At 45.1% G+C, this 14,788-nt stretch overlaps 1 protein-coding gene across 1 annotated transcript in view; it reads left to right on the top strand.

Moving 5' to 3' along the window:
• The window catches only part of ptprga (protein tyrosine phosphatase receptor type Ga), a 277,448-nt gene that overhangs the window by 235,755 nt on the left and 26,905 nt on the right, over nt 1–14,788 (top strand). Inside the window, exons 8-9 of the mRNA XM_036983482.1 lie at nt 4,592–4,784; nt 13,678–13,862. Coding sequence (XP_036839377.1) covers nt 4,592–4,784; nt 13,678–13,862 — 378 coding nt within the window. The remainder of the gene's footprint in view (nt 1–4,591; nt 4,785–13,677; nt 13,863–14,788) is intronic.

The raw sequence follows: 14,788 nt of genomic DNA, 5'->3' as shown, positions 1-14,788 counted from the left end.
GCAACAGGTCACAAATCTTGCTGCTGTGATGGCACACTGTGGAATTTCATCCAGTAGATATGGGAGTTTATCAAAATTGGATTTGTTTTCGAATTCTTTGTGGATCTGTGTAATCTGAGGGAAATATGTCTCTCTAATATGGTCATACATTGGGCAGGAGGTTAGGAAGTGCAGCTCAGTTTCCACCTCATTTTGTGGGCAGTGAGCACATAGCCTGTCTTCTCTTGAGAGCCATGTCTGCCTACGGCGGCCTTTCTCAATAGCAAGGCTATGCTCACTGAGTCTGTACATAGTCAAAGCTTTCCTTAATTTTGGGTCAGTCACAGTGGTCAGGTATTCTGCCGCTTTGTACTCTCTGTGTAGGGCCAAATCGCTCTCTCTCTCTCTTTCTCTCTCTCTCTCTCTCTCTCTCTCTCTCTCTCTCTCTCTCTCTCTCTCTCTCTCTCTCTCTCTCTCTCTCTCTCTCTCTCTCTCTCTCACACACACACACAACACACTGACTTCTTTCCTCTGACTAATGGCCTCTTTCTTCCGGGGGCTGTAATTTTCTCACATACCTAATGTGTGATGTTTGTATTTGTGACTGGGTTGAGACAAACATGGCTAGTAATGGGATGGTGCAGTTCCTGGCCTCGCTGGGTCCTTCTCTCCTCCCCAACAGTCCAGGGAACATTTGTCAAACTTACATTCTAATGAGGCCAAATGAGTTTACTTAAGAGTGCGGCTGGAAGAAGCCAAATGTGGAAGAAGTATTGGCTTTATATAAGGGGACACAGCAGGAGAGGAAGAGGGAAAGGGAGAGAAATAGATATTGGGAGAATGAAGAGAGGAGAGAAAAAGAGAGATGGCTAGAGATGGAGAGGTAAAGAGAGAAAGAAGCAGAGGAAGAGGAGGAAAAGGACTGTGAGAGAGGGAATGTGTGGGCTGTGGTGTTGAGGGGTGGTCGAGCGTTGCCCCCTGTGAGCGTGCTCGGTGGCAGACCGTGTTTATCTGCCAAAGCTTAGTCAAGGACCAGACAGCTCAAAAGCTGTGGAGGAGAGGTGCTGGCTCTGGGCCCACGCAGAGATAGGTCACTCATACATAAAGCTTTGTACCAATTGAATATCACTAGCTCATATTCCCCTTACACACTGTCTGGCTAAATCACATACTGGCTGGCTAAATCACATACTGGCTGCCTAAATCACATACTGGCTGGCTAAATCACATACTGGCTGCTTCATAGAGCTGCGACATAGAGCTCAGCTGAAGACAAACCACCCATAAGCAACAGCATAACCTACTGCGGAATGCAAAATGGCACACTGGTACATAGGTCTATGCACCCTCAATAGCTAGCAGAAAGGTGGGCGGCCACAGCAGCTGCATGCATAGTACGGCAACAAGACTATCACATACACTTAAAACCTGTTTAAAACCAGCATGACATCCACTGTCTGTATACAGCTAAAAAGGAAACGGTTATTCACACACACAGCCAGAAGAAGATAGACACACCTTCGCTGTTATAACCTACTGTAAAATGAACACAGTTTCTAATCAGGGACATTTACAATATTATGTAGAAGGATCATTTAAAATGAGCAAATGTTATTTTACTCTTGAATACAATGATAAATGGCAGACATGTTTTACAATAGGGTGTTTATGGGAGCTCAAGGTGAATGGTGCTTCTTCACCAGAAGACAGCAGGTGTCTCGTAGCAGAGTAGAGGGGATTTGTCTGTTGTCATCCTCTGAATTAGAAGAGAGCAGAGAGGCAGAGTAGAGAAGATGAAAAGCAGCATGGAGGAACTCTGAGCCTGACCTTTCGGATTATTTGATTTTGCCTGAGATCCAGTCAACAATGAATAATGTTCTGGGATATATATGGAATATACAATGGGGGTTTTCACAGCACCTCTACAGAGCTTCCTGGTATAAGAAGTATTTTTTTAGACTCTCCTGAGAGGCGGAGACCTAGCTAGCTACCCGGATCGACACATCAGAGGTGATGAAGAATCAGGGAGATGTTTGAGTCGTGTTGATGAATAGGACAAGGACTTACAGGGGCTCTATCCATCCAGGCAGCATGTCCTTCCTTCCTGTCACTTTGATCCTTTATCATTACCGTTCCTATCCTCCATCCTCTATCCTCCGGATGTTTACCCCTGACCATTAGTCAATCTTTTTTATTTGATTCAACTCGGCTTTGAAGTCTATTGTTACCACCTTCCTTGTCCTGAGGTTTGAAGAAAACATCATTGGCCAAGATGAAAGAACATGGAAAGAAGACAGTGCCCTCCCTCTCCCCTCTGTCTATGTCTTCATCTCTCTCCCTCTCTCTCTCCCTCCATCTCAGTCTTTTGTTCTTGATCAGTGGTGGAAGTAGGTCATTGGGAGTGACAGATGTAGCTTAAGGGTGGCTTTTAAAGCAGATCGATGCTCAGCTATTCCATAGCGACAGCTCCGCCTAAAATGCTTCCACTTGTAACATCTGGACTGTGTGAGTGTGTGTGTGTGTGTGTGTGTGTGTGTGTGTGTGTGGTGTGTGTGAGTGTGTGCCACGCCAGGCCACTTAACCCTCTGCTCTCCCCATCACAGATGCCTTCCTCACTAGTCACAGAAGTGTGTGTGTGCGTGTGTGTGTGTGTGTGTGTGTGTGTGTGTGTGTGTGTGTGTGTGTGTGTGTGTGTGTGTGTGTGTGTGTGTGTGTGTGTGTGTGTGTGTGTGTGTGTGTGTGTGTGTCTGTGTGTGTGTGTGTGTGTGTGTGTGTGTGCGGCGTCACTCCTGGAAGGATTAGTCTCCAATCGCACTGTGATTTCCACACAAAGACAGAAATCCTCTGGCAGGCCTGGAAGAGATTTCAACCCGAATAAGCTGCTTTTTCAGGAGGGTGTTGCCATATTAGGGATTAGCAGATTCTAGTCTGATTAAGAGATTTGGTGGAGAGCAGCGTATTGCTTCGACACGGCCTGGCTTGAGCCTGTGCTGTCTGTGCCAGGGCTGGAGGTTACTGATGTTTAGCAGATCAGCCATGATGGCCAATGCAGCCTATAGAAGGGCTCAGTCTAAGGGACATAACATGTGGCCTGTTAAAGAATGGAAGATACATTACTATTCTGCTGGAATACATCTTCCCTATAGTGTCAAATGAGAGAAATCTGTGGTGCACACACACACACACACACACACACACACACACACACACACACACACACACACACACACACCCTCCACAGCCACTGAAGGGGGTAGTCATTGAGCTGAGTATTCCCTCGGTCTCCAGTCTCAGTCTGCTTAGTAAACACACACAGAGCCGAGCAGACAGGGAAGTGTTCCAACCCCCTCTCTGTAACCATACCGACTGCTTGTTTATCCCACAACCTCACTCCCACTCCCTGACCAAATCACACACTGAGGAAATGAGACCCTCCCTCCCTACATCTCTCTTTCTCTATCCGCTTTTTTTTTCACTCGAAATCGACTGTGTGTTTTTCACATGATCAGTCTCAGCTCATGTTGTTTCTGTAGCCGTTAGCGTGTCATCATGATGTTGACGGACAGGCTTTGCACTCATCATCTTAAGCAGCTCTTAAACCGCTCGGCAGATTATTGTGATTATTTCCTGGGTCCCTGCTCCTGGTCGGATAGTGGTTATTCTGTGGTGGTGGTTGTTCTTCTCTGGGCTGAGGAGAGGAGAGGAGGGGGACAGCATGTTTTTGTGTTTGCTTCATGAACGCTATTCCCCTGATTAGGCTGGGCTAGCTTGGCCCTTCACGCCTCTTAGACTCTCAGCTAGGAACAAGATTACAGCATTACACATGTATGGGCAAAGGAAAATAGGATCTCACTGGGCATTGGCTGCTTGAAAGATGCCATGAACAAAACAAATCAGCTCATGAATTCAATTTTCCAGTTCACATGATGTCAGAGGTTTCAATATCCTCAACATGCATTATGGTCATTTCTCTCCTCCTTAAGGTGTGTGTTTTTCTGTCTTCCTCTCTCTATCTCTCTCTTTCTCTACCTCTCTCTTTCTCTATCTCTTTCTCTACCTCTCTCTTTCTCTATCTCTCTCTTTCTCTACCGCTCTCTTTCTCTACCGCTCTCTTTCTCTATCTCTTTCTCTACCTCTCTCTTTCTCGATCTCTCTCTTTCTCTATCTCTCTCTTTCTCTACCGCTCTCTTTCTCTATCTCTTTCTCTACCTCTCTCTTTCTCGATCTCTCTCTTTCTCTATCTCTCTCTTTCTCTACCGCTCTCTTTCTCTACCTCTCTCTTTCTCTACCGCTCTCTTTCTCTACCGCTCTCTTTCTCTATCTCTTTCTCTACCTCTCTCTTTCTCGATCTCTCTCTTTCTCTACCTCTCTCTTTCTCTACTGCTCTCTTTCTCTATCTCTTTCTCTTTCTCTACCTCTCTCTTTCTCTACCGCTCTCTTTCTCTACCTCTCTCTTTCTCTACCGCTCTCTTTCTCTATCTCTTTCTCTATCTCTCTCTTTCTCTATCTCTCTCTTTCTCTACCGCTCTCTTTCTCTACCTCTCTCTTTCTCTACCGCTCTCTTTCTCTACCGCTCTCTTTCTCTACCTCTCTCTTTCTTTCTTTATTTTAGCTGGAGGCGTTCTACTCCATCTTTACCACAGAGCAGCAGGACCATGTGAAGTCTGTGGAATACCTGAGGAGCAACTTCCGGCCAATCCAAAGCCTTGACAACCGTGACGTCTTCAAGTCCGCAGTCAGAGATGCCTGGCTACCTGACCTGATGGACAGCCTGGGCAACCCGTACGGAACGGAGGCATCCAAAGGTAAGGCAAGACCACACACATGATTTGATACTGCCCATCGTGGTTACAGTCCAATCCACTTGCTTCTTATTCAAAGTAACACCAAGGTGAATAGCATAAAAGTGTTCATTTTTACACATTTAAGGAGACTTTTGAGTAAAATTGTATTCAAAGATAGGAGCACATTGTTGCTCTCCAGTGAACGCTTGCTCATACCAAAATGTGAATGCCTCAGAATCCCTGAGGTCCAATCCAACATATCCTGACTGTTGGTTTGGGACAAACAAGGAGTGTTTCTTCCCTACCATACGGTACTGGGAGGCCCACGAGTGGCCAGTCTTTTACTGGCTCATTACTGGTTCCAGTACAACATGTCTCCCTACACAGCACGGAGTGTGGTTACCACACTTTGACGTCTCCTGCGACCCTCTCACACAGTCAGCTAGCATCTGTCCGAACTGCATGACCACACCATTCTGGCTGCTTGCCGTCCCCATCGTTTAGTTTAAATGTCAATATAGAAAATGCAGACACACTCATATATTCCCCCAACACACACACAAACACTGTACATGCACCTACGCACATTACTGTAATGTACACAGACAATAAGAAGTGTGTCCTTGAAAGCTGCTGTTGTGCACATTTTCTGGGGGTGCATCCGTCAGGCTGAGGGGAGAAATGAACAGAACAGGAGAGGAGAAGAGAGGAGGGGAGCAGAGTGAAGACAGGCAGACTAACGGTGGGCCTGTAGAGGGACCTGCCATATGCCACCTATTCACTCTACTCCACAGCCCCTGCTGCATTACAGACAATGTGTTTGTGTGTGTGTGTGTGTGTGTGCGTGCGTGTGTGCGTGCGCTTCAGTGCTTCCAAAATTGTACGACACAAGGAAAGCACAATCACAATGTGCTAGCATCATGCTTCCTCAAGGAGCCCAGTAGAAAGGGAACGTTCCAATCCAGCACTCTTCCTCATAGCTCATTGTGTGTCACAACTGACAAATGACACAATTCCATCAAATGAAGACCAGACTGCAGCCTTTCTCTACCTCCAGCTCGATGTGTTGCCGGACCCGTGTGCCTCTCACCTCTGTGAAAGCGATCAGGCTGAAAATGAATTTTGCTCTATGTTTTTAAGTGCGTGTGCGTGTGTGTGTGTGTGTGTGTGTGTGTGTGTGTGTGTGTGTGTGTACATGTGTGCATGTGTGTGCATGTGTGTACATGTGTGTACATGTGTGTACATGTGTGTGTGTGTGTGTGTGTGTGTGCATCCTTTGCTCCATCCCCTCTGCCCTTGAAACACAAAGGGGAATGGTATGCAACAGTGCCTTGCAAATCAAATCAAATTGATTTATAAAGCCCTTCTTACATCAGCTGATAACTCAAAGTGCTGTACAGAAACCCAGCCTAAAACCCCAAACAGCAAGCAATGCAGGTGTAGAAGCACGGTGTCTAGGAAAAACTAGGAAGAAACCTAGAGAGGACCAAGGCTATGAGGGGTGGCCATCTTCTGGCTGTGCCGGGTGGCGATTATAACAGAGCATGGCCAAGATGTTAAAATGTTCATAGATGACCAGCAGGGTCAAATAATAATAATCACAGTGGTTGTCGAGGGTGCAACAGGTCAGGAGTAAATGTCAGTTGGCTTTTGAAAACTATTCCTTGCAAAAGTATTCATTCCCCTTGGCGTTTTTCATATTTTAGACCTGTAATTTACCTGTAACCTGTAATTTAAATGTATTTTTATTTGGATTTCAAGTAATGGACATACACCAAATAGTCCAAATTGGTGAAGTGAAATGAAAAAAATTACTTTCAAATAAAAAATACATTTAGAAAAAGGAAAAGTGCATATGTATTCACCCCCTTTGCTATGAAGCCGCTAAATAAGATCTGGTGCAACCAATTACCTTCAGTCACATAATTAGTTAAATAAAGTCTGTGTGCAATCTAAGTGTCACATGATCTGTCACATGATCTCATTATATATACACTTGAAGTTGGAAGTTTACAAACACCTCAGCCAAATACATTTAAACTCAGTTTTTCACAATTCCTGACATTTAAGTAAACATTCCCTGTCTTAGGCCAGTTAGGATCACCACTTTATTTTAAGAATGTGAAATGTCAGAATAATAGTAGAGAGAATTATTTATTTCAGCTTTTATTTCTTTCATCACATTCCCAGTGGGTCAGAAGTTTACATACACTCAATTAGTATTTGCTTTTTTTGCTTTTAAATTGACCTAACTTGCCAAAACTATAGTTTGTTAACAAGAAATTTGTGGAGTTGTTGAAAAACGAGTTTTAATGACTCCAACCTAAGTGTTTGTAAACTTCTGACTTCAACTGTACACCTGTTCTGAAAGGCCCCAGAGTCTGCAACACCACTAAGCAAGGGGCACCACCAAGCAAGCGGCACCATGAAGACCAAGGAGCTCTCCAAACAGGTCAGGGACAAAGTTGTGGAAAAGTACAGATCAGGGTTAGATTATTAAAAAATGTCAGAAACTTTGAACATCCCACGGCGCACCATTAAATCCATTATTAAAAAATGGAAAGAATATGGCACTACAAAAAACTTGCCAAGAGAGGGCCGCCCACCAAAACTCACGGACCAGGCAATGAAGGCATTAATCAGAGAGGCAACAAAGAGACCAAAGATAACCATCAAGGAAATGCAAAGCTTCACAGTGGAGATTGGAGTATCTGTCCATAGGACCACTTTAAGCCGTACATTCCACAGAGATGGACTTTATGGAAGAGGGGACAGAAAAAAGCCATTGCTTAAAGAAAAAAAATTGCAAACACGTTTGGTGTTCATGTGGGAGACTCCCCAAACATATAGAAGAAGGTACTCCGGTCAGATGAGACTACAATTGAGCTTTTTGGCCATCAATGAAAACTCTATTTCTGGCGCAAACCCAACACCTCTCATCACCCAGAGAACAGCTGTGGGGATGTCATTCATCTGCATTGACTGGGAAACTGATCAGAATTGAAGGAATGGTGGATGGTGCAAATTCTTGAGGGAAACCTGTTTCAGTCTTCCAGAGAATTGAGACTGGGATGGAGGTACACCTTCCAGCAGGACAATGACCCTAAGCATATAGCTAAAGCAACCCTTGAGTGGTTTAAGGGGAACCATTTAAATGTCTTGGAATGGCCTAGTCAAAGCCCAGACCTCAATCCAATTGAGAATCTGTGGTATGACCTAAAGATTGCTGTACACCAACCGAACCCATCCAACTTGAAGGAGCTGGAGCAGTTTTGCCTTAAAGAATGGGCTAGATGTGCCAAGCTTATAGAGACATACCCCAAGATACTGGCAGCTGTAATTGCTGCAATAGGTGGCCCTACAAAGTATTGACTTTGGGGGGGTGAATAGTTACGCACGCTCAAGTTTTCTGTTTTTTTGTCATATTTCTTGTTTGTTTCACAATAAAACATATTTTGCATCTTCAAAGTGGTAGGCATGTTGTGTAAATCAAATGATACAAACCTCCCAAAAAATCAATTTTAATTCCAAGTTGTAAGGCAACAAAATAAGAAACATGCCAAGGGTTGTTAATACTTTCGCAAGCCTCTGTGTGAACTGCTCCAGTGAAGAACTGAGTGACTACTTAGAAGTCTCTGGTCAAGGAGCTATTCTATTCTCTCACCTGGATCCAGCCTGCTGGCCTGTAGAATGGCTGCTAATGTTAAAGGGAAATCAGGAAACATTGCCAGGTCCTGGAGAGCCCAATATCTCAGTAATTATCACAATTAGAATTCATTTAGAATTAATTGATGTGCTCTTCAATAACTCACTAATCCACAGAAAAAAAGCTTAAAAGATTTTCTTTATCATCCATCAAACAATTATTTTTTTCCATTTATGGGCGTGGGAAATTGATTGGCGGCACAGCGAGCTGTGACCCGGAGAGTGATGGGATGGAGGGGTGGATGATAATTGGGATGGAGAGTGTGTGATGGCTGTCGTTCCTTCCAAGAATAGAGGCGTGGAATTGAAGCCTAAGGGGTGAAATGAGCTCCAGTGGCTTTAGCCGGGGTGAATTAACCCAGAACTGATCTGTTCCACAAACACAAGGGTTTGGAGTGGGCTTAGAAGGGGATGGAGGGTCTGGTGTTGGATCTATTCCCAACCCCCCTACAGTAGTTAGGATTTTAAGAGACAACAAGCAAAGGTATGGCAAGCCATGGTTTAATGCAGGTCAGCTGACATAACACACTGAGTTAGTTTTTGAACAGCTTCAATGTGCCTTGGCATAGATTCTACAAGTGTCTGGAGGGATGAGACACCATTCTTTCACGAGAAATTCCATCATTTGGTGTTTGTTGATGTTGGTGGAAAACACTGTCTCAGGCGCCGCTCCAGAATCTCCCATAAGTGTTCAATTTGGTTGAGATCTGGTAACTGAGACACACACACACACACACACACACACACACACACACACACACACACACACACACACACACACAACACACACATACACACATTAAAACCCCTATGCTCATTTGAGACCCCTCTTTCAAAGTAACTGAGATCTCTTCTTCTAGCCATGGTAGCTCATATAATGGGCATCTGAGCATTTTTGTTTCATGATGAGATGTTAAGGGCTTAATAAACTCAGGAACCACACCTGCGTGGAAGTGTCTGCTTTCAGTACACTCTGTATCCCTCATTTACTGACGTGTTTCCTTTATTTTGGCAGTTACCTGTAGCTATTACATAGTTCTGACCCCGCAGGAATGTTCTAATTATTTAGTTGTGTGACATACATCCTGAAGTGAGCTCTTTGAAGTTCCAGTAAGGTAGCTGGCTCTCTCACTGTCCTCTTACTCCTTCAAATTAGCCATTCATCTACCAGCATGGTCAGGTAAGCGCAGGGCCACAGATCACCTTCCGCCTTTAAACTGCTTCTCACATCTCTTAAGAGACCTCCTCTCCTCTTTGGTAGCCAGTATGAAAGAATGATGTTTCCTTTGCCATCACTACCTTTCCCCTGTGTGTGTGTGTGTGTGTGTGTGTGTGTGTGTGTGTGTGTGTGTGTGTGTGTGTGTGTGTGTGTGTGTGTGTGTGTGTGTGTGTGTGTGTGTGTGTGTGTCGGAATTCCTTTACTCTTTACTCTGCCCTTGAAACACAAAGGGGAATGGTATGCTATATCCTGCTCCAGTGAAGAACTGAGTGACTACTTAGAAGTCTCTGGTCAAGGAGCTATTCTATTCTCTCACCTGGATCCAGCCTGCTGGCCTGTAGAATGGCTGCTTATGAAAAAGGGATCAGGAAACATTACCAGGTCCTGGAGAGCCCAATATCGCAGTAATGGTCACAATTAGAATTCATTTAGAATTCATTTAGGTGCTCTGAAATAACTTAGTGTGCACTCTGCTGTACTATTGCTGCCATCTCCCATATATCAGCAGCCAGGTCACACCAGACCACTGCAGTATTATACGTTTGTCCAGGTCCCCAGGATGTCAAGAGATGCCTTCAGTACCATCCACTAGGGTCAACGTGAGCGCCTATTACCACCTAGTAGGCTTGCGGCTTGCTAGGGTGTTGAGGATGGGGATAGAGAAAGTGCTTGAACCGTGAGCTACAGCTCTGAGGATCGCAGGTTCAATCCCAGTGCTAGGTACAGTACTGTGCAAAAGTTTTAGGCAGGTGTGAAAAAATGTTGTAAAGTAAGAATGCTTTCAAAAATACATGCTAATAGAATATATTTATCAATGTACTAAATGCAAAGTGGGTGAACAGAAGAAAAATCTAATTCAAATCCATATTTGGTGTGACCACCCTTTGCCTTCAAAACAGCATCAATTCTTGTAGGTACACTTGCACAAAGTCAGGGATTTTCTAGGCATATAGTCAGGTGTATGAGTAAACCATTATATCATACAGGTGCCAATGATCATCAATTCAGTATGTAGGTTGAAACACAATCATTAACTGAAACAGAAACAGCTGTGTTGGAAGAATAAAACTGGGTGAGGAACAGCCAAACTGGGTGAGGAACAGCCAAACTGGGTGAGGAACCGCCAAACTGGGTGAGGAACAGCCAAACTGGGTGAGGAACGGCCAAACTGGGTGAGGAACAGCCAAACTCAGCTAACAAGGTGAGGTTGCTGAAGACAGTTTACTGTCAAGTCATACACCCTGACAAGACTGAGCCCAGCAACAAGACACAAGGTAGTTATACTGCATCAGCAAGGTCTCTCCCAGGCAGAAATGTCAAGGCAGACGGGCTTTATAGATGTCCAGATGTCCAAGCTCTTTTGAAGAAGAAACGGGCAACGTTGAGGACCGTAGACACAGTGGTCGGCCAAGGAAACTTACTGCAGCAGATTAAAGACACATGCTTACTTCCCTTCGCAATCAGAAGATGTCCAGCAATGCCATCAGCTCAGAATTGTCAGAAAACAGTGGGACCCTAGTACACCCATCTACTGTCCAGAGAAGTCTGATCAGAAGTGGCCTTCATGGAAGATTTGCGGCCAAAAATCCATACCTCCGACTTGGAAAAAAGGCCAAGCGACTCAACTATGCACGAAAACACAGGAACTGGGGTGCAGAAAAATGGCAGCAGCTGCTCTGGACTGATGAGTCAAAAGTTTAAATACTTGGCTGTAGCAGAAGGCAGTTTGTTCGCCGAAGGACTGGAGAGCGGTACACAAATGAGTGTCTGCAGGCAACAGTGAAGCATGGTGGAGGTTCCTTGCAAGTTTTTGGGCTGCATTTCTGCAAATGGAGTTGGGGATTTGTTCAGAATTAATGGTCTCCTCAATGCTGAGAAGTACAGGCAGAAACTTATCCATCATGCAATACCATCAGGGGAGGCATCTGATTGGCCCAAATGTATTCTGCAGCATGACAACGACCCCAAACATACAGTGAAAGTCATTAAGAACTATCTTCAGCGTAAAGAAGAACAAGGAGTCCTGGAAGTGTTTGTATGGTCCCCACAGAGCCCTGATCTCAACATCATTGAGTCTGTCGGGGATTACATGAAGAGAGAGAAGAAACTGAGGCTGCCTAAATCCACAGAAGAACTGTGGTAAGTTCTCCATGATGTTTGGGCCAACCTACCTGCCGAGTTCCTTCAAAACTGTGTGCAAGTGTACCTCGAAGAATTGATGCTGTTTTAAAGCCAAAGGGTGGTCAGACCAAATATTGATTTGATGTAGATTTTTCTTCTGTTCACTCACTTTGCATTTTGTTAATTAATAAATATAACCTATTAACATGTCTATTTTTGAAAGCATTCTTACTTTACAGCATTATTTCACACCTGCTTAACTTTTGCACAGTACTGTATATATTTTAACCCTATCCCAAACCTTAACCCTTACGTTAACCAGTCGGAATGAATCGCTAAATTTAATCGTTCAGTCTTGACATTTACCCCCCCCCACCACCCTCTGGACAAACGTTGAATACTGAAGTGAGATCGTGAGATCTTGTTGCTATCAGAGTGGAGTCATGAGGGGCTATGGGGCCTGGGAGGGATGAAGGAGAGATCCTCTTATGCCATTCATCACAGCGATGCCCCCTTACCTACTGTCCCCTATTCACCTTTCTCTCTTGTCTTTCTATTTCTCTCACTCTCTCTCACACACACACGTGCTGAGTGACAGTGCAGGCTGACCCACCACAGCTGGGTGTTATCTAGAGGACACCATGTGTGTGTGGAGGTCAAACAGGTTCCATTGGCTCAGCCAGCCAGCCAGGCGACAGTACAGGGGGAGAGACTAATCACTTTAATAATGCCAAACCACAGCCGCTATTCATCAGGATATTATTGGATGACCGCATTGCTGCTATTTATGACTAATGAATTTAGTCACACACAACTCATAACAGGCTATTCTCATGAGCCTGCTTTATCATTCCACAATAACAGTGAATGTACTCATACATATCAAGGCTGTTTGTTTAGATAGTATGTTGAATTCATCTTCGGACTATTATTAATAATAAAGCTGATGATAGAAATGTAGGCAGCATTTGGTTCTTTTGTCTAGTCTGTCTTCAATGGGTGGAATGACGTCTGTTCAGGTGAGGGACTTCTGGGAGAAATAAAGCAGCTCTCCGGAAGATTTCCCTGTGAATAAAACAGGGTTTGATTATTGAAGTGATGTTTTCAGCTTTCTGACATGACCAGTAATGAACCCCTCTGTTGTGGAGACTACAGAGCCATGGAGCTGTCTTTGACGCCGTGCAACACCTTGCAGAGCTGAGGACTCGGCACTCTGTTTACTGGTTAAACAGAGACATCTAGTGGCCACATGAGGGAACAACACTGCTTATGAACTGTGATTTATGGAGGCATACATATATATAGGGAATAGGGAGATATAAAACCTAGATGGAAGGCCTGGAGGCACGTATATATGAGCCTGTATTGTTTTAGCCCTAAGACGGATGCTGCTGTCTGGTGGAACAGCTCCATAAGTCACAGAGCTACCTCAAACTCCCCACTCTCACTCTCCTCGGTATCTCTCTCGCTCTCTGTTCATTGCATCTCTCGCTCTTTCATCGATCTCAAGTGCCTACACGTACTGTATGTGTGTGTGAGGGGTGAATATGCATACATATGTGTGTCCATGCGTGTGTGGTGGGTTCTCCTGTCCTCCAGCAGTCCTTTGTCTGACATTCCAGATCGTTGTCGGACCACAGTGTAAGACCCTCTTTCTTTTTCCCTTCTCTTTTGTCTCCCACATCCCCCTACTCCCTCCCTGTACCTGTCTTTCTCACCTCTCTCTCTCTCTCTCTCTCTCTCTCTCTTCCTCAATCTCTCTCTCTCTCTTTCGCTTTCTCTCTCCCTCCCCTCTCTCTCCCTCTCTTCCTCACTCTCTCTCTCTCTCTCTTTCGCTTTCTCTCTCCCTCCCCTCTCTCTCTCTCTCAGTGTGCAGCAGTGCTCCCATCAACATGAAGGTGCAGCATCTGAACCGCACGGCCCTGGTGGTGCGATGGACCCGGCCAGAGTTCACCTACCACCCGCCAATCATCTCCTTCCTCATTTCCTACAGCTGGACCAAACACGATGAGTCCTACGAGGAGACACACGTCACCGACAGCCAAAACAAACTGGTCCGTTTACACTCACACGCGCGCACACATGCACATGCACACAAATGTTACTGACCGTTAACACAAACTGGTCAGTTACTCTATAACACACACACACACTTTCAAGACAGTGAGTGAATGAGTGACACTACATTAACACACCCCAATTACTCTGCCACACACAGTGACAATGCAGAAACTGGTGAGGTAGACTGAAAAATGATGATAAATTGGCTGCGTATTAGACTGCGTGTGGAGACCTACTGTAGTGACACTTTTGGTAGCTTGACCTTGGAACTTGCATTATGAAACACCAATGTAAGGATCAGAGCCGCCCCCAGCCATTTAGCAGCAGCAGCACTGGCATTTTAAACACCCACAGCTCTTTTTCTCTCCTGCCATTGTGTTCCGTTTGGGGGCTGGGATTTAATGAGGAGGGATTCCTGCCTGCTGATAGAGGGAGGGAGAACAAGGGACAGCGGAGGAGAGAACAGAGGAGGGACGTGGTGGTTCTTTTCTTTGAGGGCTGCCCATCATTAACAGAATCTAATCTCCCCATGTACCACAGCCTCTCTTGTCTCAGACATTCTCGCTCCTCTCACCACTCCTTCCTGTTCTCTCACTCTTTTTTATTATTTCTCTCAATCTCCATATATTTCCCTTTTCTCTCTCTCTCTCTCTCTCTCTCTCTCTCTCTCTCTCTCTCTCTCTCTCTCTCTCTCTCTCTCTTTCTCCCTCCATCTCTCCTCCTTTTCTTTTCAGATAGTCATTTCCATGTGTATTCTCTGTCTGTTCCCTGGCCACCACCATTAGGGGGCTCCCGGTACAGCCAGGCTTTATGAAACCTGTCGCTAGAATCCATGGAGAAGCCTACTAAACCACTCCAACCCTGCTCCAGCCCCGCCTTCCTGCCTGCTGCCTGCCGTCGGTCTTTACAGCCCTCTCCA

This window comes from Oncorhynchus mykiss, chromosome 7 (assembly GCF_013265735.2).
Source record: "Oncorhynchus mykiss isolate Arlee chromosome 7, USDA_OmykA_1.1, whole genome shotgun sequence".
In the NCBI taxonomy this organism is placed as follows: domain Eukaryota; kingdom Metazoa; phylum Chordata; class Actinopteri; order Salmoniformes; family Salmonidae; genus Oncorhynchus; species Oncorhynchus mykiss.
Note: the sequence above shows the minus strand (reverse complement) of the source record. Positions and strands in the feature narration are given on the sequence as shown.